The 14,939-nt window shown below is 43.5% G+C and overlaps 1 protein-coding gene across 1 annotated transcript in view; it reads right to left on the bottom strand.

The window, feature by feature from the left end:
- Positions 1-14,939, bottom strand: part of Pde5a (phosphodiesterase 5A) — a 121,288-nt gene that overhangs the window by 14,740 nt on the left and 91,609 nt on the right. The window contains exons 13-17 of the mRNA XM_051166056.1: positions 14,383-14,508; positions 12,566-12,660; positions 5,951-6,038; positions 1,999-2,099; positions 435-512 (exon numbers count right to left, since the gene is read on the bottom strand). Coding sequence (XP_051022013.1) covers positions 435-512; positions 1,999-2,099; positions 5,951-6,038; positions 12,566-12,660; positions 14,383-14,508 — 488 coding nt within the window. The remainder of the gene's footprint in view (positions 1-434; positions 513-1,998; positions 2,100-5,950; positions 6,039-12,565; positions 12,661-14,382; positions 14,509-14,939) is intronic.

The following is a 14,939-nucleotide window of genomic DNA, read 5'->3' as shown; positions in this document are numbered from 1 at the left end:
GGAAGGAATCCGTGGACTGAAGAAGAGGAGCAGTCAACTTGAAGGGTTCACTAGGAAGCACTGCTGTGCTGTGGCACAAAAGAAGTGGATACTTTGCAGCCCCCGGCCCCCCTGTGCCCCCCCCACCCCCCGCTTGTTCTCACAACCTATAGGGTGTTAAGTTTTGCTTTTCCTTTCCAAAGGAAGTGAGAAACGAAGCGAAAGGCTAATCCTTTAGCCATCAACTCTTCACTTCTCCATTGTACCTATCTGTCTTCAGCAAAGCAACAATCTGCTTCCTTCAACTTGCCAATGACCACATCCATCCCTTCATACTTGCGCTCTAGAGCAGCCGACAACCTCAAAAGTCATTATATATAACGATGCCAATTAACAAGCAATCAGAGAAAATTAACTGGGTAGCAAGGCGCGCTCAGACAGTAAAGCCAACTTACAGAAACAACTCCTTTTGAAGAGGATCTTCAAAACTGAATTCATTTTTTCTTATAAGTTCAAAAAATTCTCCTCGTCTCCTTAAAAAAAATAAGAAAAGTATGGTGGTTATGGTGAGACCTCGGGCTCTTCCTCCTTGCTCTACAAGACTTGGGAAGGACAGACTTGCAAATCTGCATTTTTCCCATCTCAGAACCCAACACCAAAGCTTCATCAGCGCTCAGTACCTCCACTCTTCTGCTTTACTTTCAAAGGATATTTTTTTAAAGGCACATTGTTTTTAACTCCTGATCACAAATAATGGCAGTTTCAACTCAGGAATAGTTTTTATTAAACACACACACACACACACACACAAACCAGAATAGTGTGAGCTAAAATTTGATGGCAAGAATGATTTAAGATCTCCTAAGTGCGTGGGGTAGGAGGGTCTATGGTCTCCAATCCAGCCATATCTTGGTACAGAAAAAAAAAAAAAAAAAGATGTGAAATGCTTTGGAAGCAAAGAGCAAGTTTTAAATAGTATTTCTTATCATTCCATGGACATAAGAGTCACCAGTGCCTAGGAAAGACCTCCTATGTGCCCAACATCAACAAGACCAATCAAAAGATAAACTTACAAGATAAAACAGACCGTGTATGATTGACTAACAAAAGTGGGAGTGAGTTCCACACACAGAGGAGAGCCCCACACAGCATAAAAATGGGAAGCCTGTGCAGACCATGATAGTTTTCAAGATCTTCGTGACTTGATGACCACTATTCTGAAATGACTTTTCATCAATCTGAAGTTTGTTGCATCTCCTTCTCTTCTGACTCACCATAAACTGACTCAAAATCTCAGTGAAGCAGACACACGCACATTAGGAGACACCGAGCACTGGGTATGTGGCCTAACTTTGTGTGTGGCTGTTGTAGTCTTTTAATTTCTCACAGGAGAGACTAACAGCGTGGCTTTGACTCCCATGTCCAGGGAAAGAGATAGACACTGAGAGGAAAGGTCAGGGCGTGTGAGTCCACACATGAATCGGAGGCAGCAATCTACAGATGGGCTGTCCAAATGCTGGCGAGCATTTCCTAGCTTTTAGAAGGGCACAATAATCATGACAAGCCCAACCAGAGACAGCACCGTCTTCCGTTAGGACAATGGCACAGCTCTCCGTTAACAGTCTCCCTCAAAAGTCAAGTGAAAAGAAACAAGGATTATTTTCGATGTTCTTTGCCTGTCCCCCCTTAGGCTTGGTGATAACATAAAAGAAGCATGAATGGGGAGAGAGTGGCCAGTGAGGGAAAGGAGGAAAACCAGCATCCCTTAGAAGGTTTAGACTGGATAACCCACCCTGATGCCCCAGGGCAGTTTCAGAGACACAGCAACAGAAGAGCATCATGCATACCCTGTGCTACCATTTGTAGCAATGTGCACACAGGAGTAGACTCTTTTGACCGCCCGTGTTGAAATACAACCAGTCTGGTAACAGCTTTTATAAAGATTTCCCAGTGTGGACATGAAAAAAAAAAAAATGTTGTCAAGACCTACTTTGGAGGGCATCACTTCTTAAAACTTACTTAATGTACAGTGCTAGGTCTGTGGCTAAAATTGCTTGCTTGATCATTTTCAGTGTGGTCTTATATTCTTCAATGGAGAGGCCACTGAGAATCTGGTTGCCCTTTAGAAAAAGAAAAGCATTGTTAGTATTCTCCCGCAGGAACTGCTGTCAGGAACAAATTCTGAAGACACAGTTGTATGACAGACACACGCCTCGTACTCTGAGCCTGCTTTTTTAAAAGTATAAGCTATGAAGCAGTATGATTCCTGTTCACCTCACCATGCACCGCCCTGCCAGATAAAATAAAAACAGCCATCTGACATCATCCCCACCTCCGTACACATGTGGTTCCAATGCATAACCTCCTTGAGACTGAATTGAAATCTAAAAACTAACTAAGTATGTCCTTTTCCTCTGGGAAGGTTAATTGCCATAATATAACAGCACGTGACACTCTGAAAACTGAAGATTGTATTAATGAACACAAGGAATGGCATGGGGAAGCTTCTAGATACTTGATTAGTAAAGAGTCACTCACCTGTGTCTCCTGTAACGAACTGGGTACCACTTCTGGCTCACATCTATAGACCTTACCGAGAGCTGTACCGGTCGTTATGAACACAACGATATGTGTGGTTTAGCAGGCTTGAGCCAAAGTGCTTACTAGTCGGTGAGCTAAGAGAGCATGAGCTCAAAGGTCTGCCAGGGATGCTTAAAGGGGAGGAATGCATACATGGAGAGGAGGCAAAGCAGTCTTTCCCAGGGCACAGCAACTGGTTATTCAATACCAGATGATCAACCGGAAACCTTACCATGCAAGTGACCTTATACAGACTGCATAGGTTGTATTTACATATCTAGGAACACACACACACACACACACACACACACACACACACACACATACACACACCAATAGTTAATGGGGTAAAAAGCCATGAATTTGAAAAAGAAGAAGAAGGGGTGGATGGGCGGGGTAGGAGGGAGGAAAGGACAAAATGAAATGATGCAATTATATTACAAACTTCCCCCAAGAGAATAATAAAAAGAATCATGCTAATTTTTCCATGAACTAGGACTATTAGTGGAGGAATTTTTGTAGGCCATGTTTCCCATATTTGTAAAATATTCTTCTAAGAAAAGCGTCGGGGGCAATGGAGACAACCTATGTGTAAACACGACTGAAGTGTTTTTGTTATTTTGTTTTGCTTGTTTGTTTGTTTGTTTGTTTTGGGGGTTTTGGCTTTTTTGTGACAGGGTTTCTCTGTGTAACCTTGGCTGTCCTGGACTCACTTTGTAGACCAGGATGGCCTCAAACTCACAGTGATCTGCCTGCCTCTGCCTCCTGAGCGTTGGGATTACAGGCGTGCGCCACCACGCCCTGCTGAAGGTTTTTGTTATGTAACATCTTGTATTTTTTTTTGTCTATAATTTAAAGCAGAGCAGCTCTTTGATCCTGAACTAAACAAAGCACACAGCTCGGCCACTCCAAATCTCTTCAAAACACGTGTAAACTGAATCATATGGCTTTCTAGGTCTCAGAGACAGGAACTCACACAGAGCTTTGGAGAGGAGAGCTGGAGGCAAGAATGGAGCCAGGGAAGGGCTGGTTTGCTCAGCTGGGAGAGGAGACAGTGATTATGGGGATGAGATTCTGAACCTAACATGCATCAAATGAATGACCAGAAACCATAATTACAGCCACAGTCACTCTTTTTAAATAGTTCATCATTGTAGCTTTAGGCCAGATGAAACTATTCAGGAAACTTCTGAAGCCTTTACTTATTTTTCAAATAAAACAACTTCCAGGGGAAATTGAAATGTCTTTTTGATTCTGCAGCCTCAGTTTTTCCTTGAAGAGCACAGTCTGGCTTTTTTCTTTTTTCTTTTTTTTTTTTTTTATTTAATTGTGCTTACAAAGACAGAATTTATAGACAGCTCCTATAACTTAGGTCAGCAAAATGTACAACCAGATTTCTCGTGTGTCATGGTAAGTAAATAACATACTATATAACAATTTATATATTATCTAACAAAGGAAGTATGACAAAATATTTAGTACACCTTTCTAAAAGTTAGTAATTTATTTCCTTTGGAACTAAACTTGAAATAAGACACCTACAGGACATTGTTGAGCAGGGTGTAGTAGCACACTCCTGCAATCCCTGCACTTGGAAGGTGAGGCAGGAGGATTAGGGGATCAAGACCAGCTTTCCTCTATTCAGTGAGAGGGAGGTTAGGTCGAGGTATATGAGCCCATGTTAAAAAAAAAAAAATCAACTCCTTCCCCTACCAAAAAAGTAAATAAAAAACCTTAGCTACAGAGCATTTTCCCAAGGAAAGTACAGGTGTTTGTTCTCTAACATTCATATGTTTCTCAGTCTCGATTTTGGAAAATTGTTCACTAAAAATAACATAGCATACGGGAAGTGCAATGTTTGGGCAGATCACTCAAAACCTATAGCACTTTGAAACCAGAGCACAAAGCAAACCAAGAGATGTGCTCTCTGGAGGTGAGTTGGCCCAGCAGGCCTAGAGGCTCCCTCCCAGTGTCCTGACAGCACACAAGAGCAATGGAGGGAAATGCTGGGCTGTGGGGCGAGAAGAAGCGTGGACAGGAATTGATCGACAAAGGACAAGCAGTGCCAAGAGCCTCACACCGGCCACAGACGAGGGCCCTCCTCACTCTTCAAATATTCTCTTTTTTTCCCCCTCATTTTAAATTTTATTATAATTTATTCACATCACACCCTGATTGTTAACCCCTCACTTGTATCTTCCTGTTCCCACCCTCCCTCCATCTTCTGGCCAATTCCTCCCCTAGACCTCTGATGGGGGGCTACCTTCTCCACCATATGGCCACAACCTATCAGGTCTCATCAGGACTGCCTGCATCCCCTTCCTGCATGTGCCAGCAATGCTGCTCCGCCAAGGGGAAATGATCAAAGGTAGGAAACTACACAGGGTCTTGGAAGTAAGGAAGGGCTAGAGGACACGCACTGTAAAGAGCCAGACACACTGGTGGGACCAGCGAAGGAAGAATGGGCCCACAGCGTGAACTGTCATCCTGGAGTGGCCATTTTGGTTTGTGACATGAGAACGGGATATTATATGGCTGGACCTAATAATAGTGACCAGAATATGATTCCCTTGTTCTCTGGTATCCAAAGAAAAAACTAGACCCAACTTCAGGAAATATAAAGATATTGTGATGTAACTGCCTGGGATTATGTACCATGCACTGTGACTGTGCTCGGTGTACTAATAAAACCTTTCTTCCTTTTTTTTTTTTTTTTTTTCCTTATAAAATTAACACAGGTAGACAACAAATAATGTGAATAAATAATAATCCAATAAGAAAAATAAAAACTATCAACAGTTTCATTAGACAAACAATGTGATGTGCATTATGTCGATGCATGACCTTCAACGTGTGTTCACTTAGCAAACTGTACCACATGATTTTCTTACATTTACACACATTCAATCATCCAGGGTGTCGAACAGCTTTCTCAGTCCTTAAGAAAACAGCTTGTGAGCAGCTGGAAGCACCAAGGAAACCAAGGGCTGGGGTTACAGCTGAGCGGAGAAACTCCCGCTTAGCAGGTGCAAAGCCTTAGGTTCAATCCCAGCACAGCCAAAGGGGAAAAAAGAACAAACAGATACTGATCGCATTTGTTTAAAACAACAAAAAAAAGTTAAGCAGGAGCCAATAAGATACCAGCTTGGTTTCTAGTTTGGAGTAACCGAAGGTCAGTAACCAGATTTCCCTTGTGGGCAACACTAGATAGCTCTCACTGCACAGAGAGACGAAGCTGCAGAGAGGTCAACGTTTGTGCTATTCCTCCCTTACCCAAAAAGGAATAGAGAATGCTCAAGAATTTATGATGCCGGGAATAAGTCCAAAACCTAAAAATAAAACGGCATTTACAAAGCTCTCTTTTAGAATTCACAATAAACGATATACTTACTGGGCTGTTCAGAATCATCAAGCACTGGTCAAAGTGATGGTGCTCCATGATGGAGTGGCAGTACAGCTGCGCCAGCGGGTGCTCGCTTCTGGGCGCCGCCCCGGGGGAGAGAGAAAGAAGCAAAGAGTTCCTAAACATGCCACGTCACCAATTCGTTATGATTATCAACTGAAATGATCTCGAAACTAACCAAACTAATAATTTTCTCCCCTGCCGAGGGGAGTGCGGTAACCTCTCAGAAATAAGTACTGACGCAAACTGTTTTCAAATAAGGCTGCTGCTGCTGCTGCTTGGAAGAACAGTTTCCCTGGTTTGAAACGGGTGGGGGGGGATGGGGGGCAACCCAGGTGAGGAATAAGGTCAGGCCTAGGCACAGCCTGGTCCTGCTCCACAACACGTGCTACTGTATTCATTTTTTTCAGTTGCAATGTTGCAATTGACTTCAAACCTACAGCAAACCCCTGTTGCTATCCTCTCTGCAACAATGCTCAGGCTGAAGGCTAGCTTATTCCCCGTGTGCCTGCATGTAAGAACCCGCTGAGATGGGGGTCAATGTGATGGAAAGCAGGCAAGACGGAGGGGGGCAGTAAGTCCTCAGCCTTGGACAGGAGTGGGGTGGGGGGAAGAGGGAGGGATAAAGGGAGGGAAGCAGGAAGGAGGATGCTGAGTCACAGGGGTTGTTTGAGTGCAGAGCAGCCAGAAGCATTTTCTAGGCCGAACTTGGGAGAAGCTGTGAAGACTTCCTGCCGGGTAAATTGAGGGTGGGGGGGAGGGCACTGCACTGTTTACTGTATGTGTGGGACTGTAGTCACAAAACAACTTCTAAAGCTCGGCAGGAAGAGGCTTCCATTTCATTTCTCATGACCCTTCACATGTGAAAAACCCACGCTCTCCTCTATTACTCCTGCAAAATATGAAGGGATATTCTATAAGTCCTCACTCCTCAAATGGATAGGAATACAGCGCTAAAAAAAATATGAATGGTTTGCTATTTCCTCACTGGCTCACTGGATCGGGAGCCATGCTCAACCTCAGAAAAACAAACAGACCATGAAACCGACGTGCATGAACGGATTTGTTGGAAACAGTTTGCAGTGATGTGTGGACTGACTACCCGGGGTCAGTTAGGGCACCATGGGACACTTAGAGTGGCTCAAGTGAGAGTGCCTCAGTTAAAGTGGTGGCAGCCATAAGGAAGGGGAAGTGAGCTCTCTGAGGGGGGTGGATCGCGTGGGGGCTGACAGGGTTGTGGCCTGTAATGAGAACAGGCTATGATAAAGAAGGTCAGTGAGCTCTCTTTTGCACCTTCCCATGGAACCCCCATTCCTCTGCTCTCCCATAGTAAAGTCAGAACAATGGTCACCCCCACCCCACCCTGTTCACTTCAGGCATAACAGAAAGAAAGGCTCCTAGGTGTCTTGTTATTTTCACTTATAGAAAAAGGAAAGAGCACGAGAGCAGGGTGGTGCACTAGGGAAACTGAGGCTGGAGGAGCTTTAGTTAGAGGCCAGCCTAGGATACAAGATGGGAACTTGTCAGCCAACTAAGTCACCAACTCACAGAAATGTAACACAGGCAGCTTGGAAACTTAGAGGCTATAGCGTTACTTTAATATCGGTGTAGTCAGCTAGATGTTAGCGGCTTACAAATCTTTCACCCCATCAGACTGTCAGCCATTTGATTTTGCTCTTGTTTGTTTTCCTCAGTGGTAACAGTTTCCATTCGTAAGATAGCAGGCACTGTGGTACCTGGCTTATTACTGTTGCACATGACTGTGTAAGCACTGTATGGGATTACTCACACGCACCGGGAACTTTGGCCACTGATGCAGTGTTTCCTTCCCACTTTATCAGGCTTGGAGGCAGGTGCCAATCAGAAAGCTCTCTACCTTGTCTTGGCGTACCCTGGGTACCTTGCCTCTGTGCCCACAGGAGTGCAGTGGGACCCAGTGCTGACTAACAGGCTGAGGGGACTCACAGATACCCACTTTCTGCCTTAAAGCTGAGCGACTCTGGCTTTCCTCCCAAATCACCTCCGGCAGGATTGAGTACCAGCTGCTCAAATGTGTGTCTATCAGGATAATGTATCTCTCCATCCTTCTTTCCAGGCCTTTCTCCCTGCTCCTTGAGGTCGTATTCACCAATAAGCTACATATAGCCAATTCATCTCCAACTAGGGTTTCAGAGGGACCTAGGCTGAAACTGCAAGACTATGCGCATCTCTGCGTGGGGTAGTTTAGATGGCCAAATGTTCCCATAGAGTATGTTGCTTACTCAATGACGAGATAAATGACAGAGCTGGATGGAGTGTAAGTCGTTCCTCTCATTGCCTTGCACCGTCATGGGTCCGCGGGGCCCCACACGGTGTCTAGTGTGGAGCTGGCCCAGGAGATGCAATGCGGTGTGCATATAATGCAAAGAAGTTGGAAATTCAAACACACTTTCCATTTTTAGGTGAGGCAGAAAGAGCTGCTTTGCATTAGAGAGGATTTTTTTTTGGGGGGGGGGCTTCTGAGACAGACAAATGCCAAAATGTGTTCTCTTTACTTACATTCTAAAAATACAATTTCATGAATCCAGCCATGGGTGAAAATGCCTCAGATTTCCTGTTTACAAAAAAAAAAAAAATCACGGAAACCAATGTATTCATGTTGGCGCTATTTGAGGCCACATCAGAAGGACCTATTTAAGCCACTGCCGCTGTGGAATTTTATTCCCACGCTAATGTCAGTGAGCATCAATGGGCTCGCATTCTTTCTCGGCATTTTCCTCTGTCTGGCATGGTTATTGGTCTATCTTTGGACAGCAGTATTGGGAAATATACTAGAAACAGAAAGCCTTAGAAAATGAGTCCAAATAAATGTCCTGTGAGAAAAACAGCCTTGTCACCCAGGCCACCACCACAGTGTTCTTGATTCTGCCTGTCACCCTGGGCTGGAATCTCCATTGTTTTGTAAGCAACATCCCCACTTCTCCACACTCTTCCCGGCACCAGTGTTGTTCCAATGTTTTAGACTAGAAGCTTCATGATTTTTTTTTTAATCCTTCCTATATGACTAGCCTCCCTACACTAAATTACCATTTTTCTTTTGGCCTCTTCCTCCTCTATTCAGTGTGATAGTCGTCCTACACCTGGCTTCTTGTGGTAGTTTTCTAACTGAAGTCCACGGTTCTAATTTCACCCTGTTTATCACGTGGATCTTGCTGTGACATTTTTCCTAAATGATGTTTTTATTGCCTATGGTAATAGCTTTTTTAAGAAAAAAAAAAAACAGATTCTATCAATTTTACTATAGACTGCTTAGTGTTACCCCCTCCCTTGAAGGGCTCTGTTGTGTCCTGCTCGCCTATTTTCTTGCTGCTCCATCACTGCTTTTCCACAAACTTCCCCCTTTACAGCATCCTGGAATATCTTTTCTTTTCTTTTCTTTTTTTTTTTTTCTGAAAACCCACCCAGTTTCCAGCATCCACCGTATGTCTCATTTTCCCTATGGATAATGAAGATAGACTTCACTGTGCTTGGGCAATCTTCTTCCCTTATGAGCACTTGAAGTTAACTTCATCTAAGACTCGGGACTCATGAGATAATTTTTCACTGTCATTTAAAAAGGAAAGATTTATTTATTTATCTGCCTGCGTGTATGCCTGCACACCAGAAGAGGGCATTAGATCACATAATAGATGGCTATGAGCCACCATGTGGCTGCTGGGAATTGACCTCGGGTCCTCTGGGAGAGCAGTCAGTGCTCTTAATCTCTGAGCCATCTCTCTAGCCTCTATTTCATTGTCATTTCAAGGGTCAGGAATGGCATTGTTTGTGTCATGAGCTTTCTTTCTGACTAGCAAAGAAACAGAGCTCTAGCAATTGTTCATCATGCATAAGCCCAACATGTAGCATAATTTTGGTCAATCATTTTATTATCATTGGACTTGAAACTGAGCAAACAAATGCACATGCAAGTCTTATGATATTGATGACAGACCTTTCTCTATGTAATACAAATTTTATAACTTTGTTATAAAGAGGTGAACGTTTGTATTTTAGCTACTGTGTTCTGACCACCCACTCATTTTATTTCGAGGCAGAGCCTCATGTAGCTCAGGCTAGCCTCAGACTTGCTATACAACTGAGGTTAACCTTCAGCGTCATCCTATCCTCCTGTCTCTGCCTCCTGAGTGTATCACCAAGTCTGGATTACATGGTAAAGGGTCAAACCCAGAGTGCCAGGCATACTGAGGCAAGCAGTGTACCAACTGACCTACACCCACAGGCTACACCAGTGCATGTTCCCAGTTCCCAGTTCTGAGAGCATTCTTCTTTCGCTCCTATACGAGAAAAATAAGTGGAAGCAGTGCACTTAAGTGTATCACAGGATACCAGGGGGCAAGGTAGCCCACAGAGATAGCTAAGGAAAGCCTTACCTCACAGTAGTTCCCTCAAAGTCACTTAAGAAGGAGGAGGAGGATTTTAGTTTCTCTCTCCATTACCCATCAACACCTTCTTCTGTCTGACTGTTATTTCTGTACTTTCTTTTTATTTGTTTTTCTGTTTTAAATTATGTGTCAGTTTGGACACCTTGCGGGATCTGGGTACTGTATGCCTCTCTAGAAGAAAAAACTTTATATGGATGGGGTGCTTACAGTACTTTACCACCTTGAGTGGCCGCTTGGAAAGAAAATCCTACCTTTTGTACCAGTCATTAGCAGTAAGGAAAGAAAAGGTCCTGTTTTTTTGTTTTTTGTTTTTTGGTTTTTTTTTTTTGTTGTTGGTTTTTTTTTTTTTAATCCAAGCGCAGGGATGTGGGAAGAAATAAAAGTCTCTGAACTGTTTTACCTTTTTGAAGAGTTATTACTTTGTGTGTTTGAAAGTAAGATTTTGCAGTCTATGCAGCCCCGCACCCCGTGGCCCCTTCCCTGTCTTGGGACTTTTTACCTAAAGAGAAGATGCCATCTCTCCATATGTTCTTCTAGGTCATTATTTTTAGATGAACAAAACTTAATAGATTAAAAAGCAGTTTAATAGTAACAATTTTAAAATAAAAGTCCCAATTTTTTTCACTTATCTAGAACAACATGGGAGTAATTTCTACAATAATTAACAGAATATGTACTGATAACATGATATTCCTTCCTGAGGTAGGTAGGAAGTGTAGCCAACCTATAGATATGGACTGAACACACTGCCGGTCTTTTCCTGTCCCTCTCATCAGTGCTGCTTCTGTGACACTCAGGATCACAGTCACATAAGGCACATTGACAAAGGTCTTGTCATAGAGTTACATCTCCAGGCCATTAGGTTCTCAGTTGGAAACAGCTGGCCTGCGACAGGCGAGAGTGCTGTTTCATAAAGAGCCCCGCAGGGCATGGGTGTACGCCCCTACACTTCTTACAACAAAGCCTTGTGTTTATCAGGTCAGGGGGCGATGAACCACCCTGGACACATTGGAATTTCCTTATGAGACTGACCAGTCAAATCACCAGCACACTTACAGAAGGTCAGCGCTAACATGAAAAGGCAGACTTTTCGACCAAATTGCTACGAGAAGACAAAGAGACTGCAACAGGGGCTCGATGATTTGATGAAAACTACTATCAGTTGTATTAGCTCAGTTATCATTAAAAAAAAAAATGCCACTGAAGTGTGGTGCTCAATGGTACCTGAAAATTCCTGTCCTGGCAGTCAGAATCTTACACTTAAGATCTGCTGGTGAGAGTATTGTGCTTGATACAACCATCTCTGGTAACTACTGCTAGGATTTAACACAAATACGCCATGGTGACGATGTGTGTGGTCTCTGGAAGCATACACTAACCTTGTAATAGGGGCACTCCATTACCTCTGTCTTTTAAGGAAATTAAGTATAGAGCTATCAGCTTCATTGCCCAAGCCTACCCAGGAACTCTGGCCAAGCTATAGCCTGACCACAGAACTCAAGTACTGTGTGATATAATTCCTCTAAAACTGAAAACCTTAAGTCTACTGAGCATCGTAAGCAGGGCCAAGCTAAACACTTTTTCAGATACTGTCTTTTCCACTCCACAGTAAAAATTCTATTCCTTCTGGATTATTCTTCATAGTTTTGTTTTTCTTTCTTTTCTTTCTTTCTTCTCTCTCCCTCGCTCTCTTTTTTCTTTCTTTCTCTCCCTCTTTCTTCCTTTTCCTCCTCCTTCTTTTTGGTTGTGGTTGTTCAAGATAACTTTCTATATGTATCCTTGGCTGCCTGGCTGGCTTCCAACTCACAGAGATCCACCTGCCTCTGGCTCCCTGGTGCTGGGATTAAAGGTGTGCATCACCAGCCTTCATAGCTTTCAAAAGAAGCTCTTGAGCTGGGTGCATAACAACTAAAGCAAAAGTTGCAGTGCTTATGGAATAAGGTTCTCAGCATAAATACTGTTTGAACTTCAGGTCCGAAGTGTGAATAACACCACATCACACTTGCATTCACTTCTTATTTTCCTAAGCATAGCCAGACTGTAATGAAACCTGACCAACTGAGACTTTGTACCTTTTTGCTTGTTTGTTTGTTTGTTTGTTTGTTTTGCAGCTCTAACTTTGAAAGCACACTTCAATAATTTAGAGGAGACATACTCTTGTTTTATCGGAGGAGCTACTTACCGCTGTATGTAAGAGTTGTTCACCCCACGGTGATCCAGATCATGGCTTAAAGCAGCGATCAGCAAGGCGAGGGTCTCCAGATCCGTCAGCTTGTTCTGCGTGCGAAGGCATGGAAGTAAAGAAAAGGAAAGACAAAGCGTGGAGCAAGGCATTCTCCTGAGACTTGTCTGTATTTATTCCTGCACCTCCGTGTGGTCACAGGCTGCTCTCCACAAACTCTGCCCTGCAAGCGAGCAGGGAGCAGTGTTTCATACTGTCACTTACAATAAGCTATTACACATCTCAGTGAACAACAGAAAAGGCTGAGAGGCTTCAAAAATGAATAATAATACGGGACCAGTAAGCTGGCTCAGTGGGTAACGGTGTTTGCTGTGCAGGCTTGTCAACATGAGTGCAGTCCTGGCAATGGGAGACAACCGGCTCCCAAAACTTATCCTCTGACCTCTACACACGTGCCATGACACATGCAAACAAACACATACACACACTACATATTTTTTTAAGTAAAAAGAAAAGTCACGAATCTTAATTTTTACACACATGGGATGACTGTATCAAACTTTAATATTTTTCTTTTGTTTTATGTAACCACTGTTTTGCTCCCTGTGATGACTACTATATTGCTAAGGAACCCAGACAACATGACTTTTAAATGAAATAGTAGAAACGGGATTACTGCGGGATGGCGGGGGGAGGGGGAGCGAACGTCTTTGAAAATGTGTGTAATACCCCCAAGCTGCGTACTGATTATTTTTGAGTACTTGCCATTTACATTTTTACAGCACTATCCCCATCACCAACAGTGGAAAGCCAGCTGAGCTGCCATGCTACTCTGTCCTACGGGAGCTCCCCATACTGTAAGCTTGGAAGCACATGGAATCTGCCACCGCGCTCTTCACCATGAGAACCAAGCTTGGCTTCAGCAGGCGTAATCCACTCTTCCACAGCCCACAGTAGGTTATCCTGGCCTTACACACTTTCCTACGGGGTAAAATAGCTACAGTGTTCTTCTGCACGGCTTCTTGGACAACGACTCTTTGCTTATTTTCTGCAGTTCTGCAATCAAATGCAAGGGCTTACACGGGCTACGCAAAATGTTAGATCACAAAGCCCAACCCAAACCCTGTCATTTCTTTTTAAACTGGCCACTTAAAATGTGTAACACACAAGAGTAGGCTATTTGGCAGAGAATAATGTTTTTAAATTTTACCTTTTAAACCTGGGAGGCTCTGGACTTAAATTACGTAGTGGATGCCCAGGATCGCTTACCTGAAATAGCTAGTCAGGGCATAAACGTCCTCAGAAGATGGAAACTAAGGACGGAGCTATCCTAGGATTTGGCTGGAAATGGTGCTTTATGTGAGTGTTTTCTGCTCTGCTCTTCCTTTTACTCAGCCTCTGATCAAGGTGCACGAAACATGCCTGAGATAGCACTTGCAGAAGTGACAGCCTTCCCCTCCGAGCACTACAGGCAATGAACTTGTCTATGACGGCACTTGGCGATTTTTGACTAATTCTACTATAGAGAAGTTGACTGTGAACTATGAGAACTGCGATGTTTGTATTTCAGTGTCTTCTGACGGAAATACTTATTTCCCCAAGGATGACTAACCTGTAGCACGAAGCTGGGGCATTCTATTAGGTCATATTTATTACAAGTGAAAGAAAGTTAGTAGCCGACTTTTCTGCTGCGCTCATCTTCCATGAGTCTCCATGTGGTAAATTATTCAATTGCCGTAAGTGTGCATTAAAAACAAACTGAAAAGAAACGCTGTCAGGTCTACTAAGCGGGGATCTGAATGGCCCCCATGGAGTACCTGAATCTTGCCTGCTTTCAGAGCAGCAAACATACACTGTGCCGTGTTAAAGGCATGTCTCCAATTGTGGTAGGCAACGTTTTTCCGGTAATTCTTCTTAACACTTAGAATCCATCTGCAAAGAACCTGTAGGAAATGAAAATACAAGGAGTGACAGTGATTGCCAAGTTCGTCACACATTTTCTAAGTCCCAGGCACCTTGCAGTGTCCACATTCAATCCTTACAAGCATGGGGGAGGCACACATGACTATTCTGATCATTTTACAGAGGAAGAGACCAACTCGCAGACAGGTAGGCAACCAGCGGTGGCCATTCACAATGGGGCGGGGCCAGAATTCAAATGTTACCAGTTCAATCCAGAACCTACCAAGCTAACCTAGTAAAAGTAGGCAGTATTTTTAAAGAAAAGTATTTCATCATGGGTAGGACACCAACTACCTTTATAAAAAAAATTTCCCCACGTGATCTTTAGGCTGCGGAGTCATGTGTGTGTGACTGTTAGGGAATGCGTTCTTTCCACCCTCTCACGTTGCACACTTGTGAAGGTATTTAGTGC

The sequence above is a fragment of the Acomys russatus genome, chromosome 23, assembly GCF_903995435.1.
Source record: "Acomys russatus chromosome 23, mAcoRus1.1, whole genome shotgun sequence".
Classification (NCBI taxonomy): Eukaryota; Metazoa; Chordata; class Mammalia; order Rodentia; family Muridae; genus Acomys; species Acomys russatus.
This window is presented reverse-complemented; position numbering and strand designations above follow the sequence as displayed.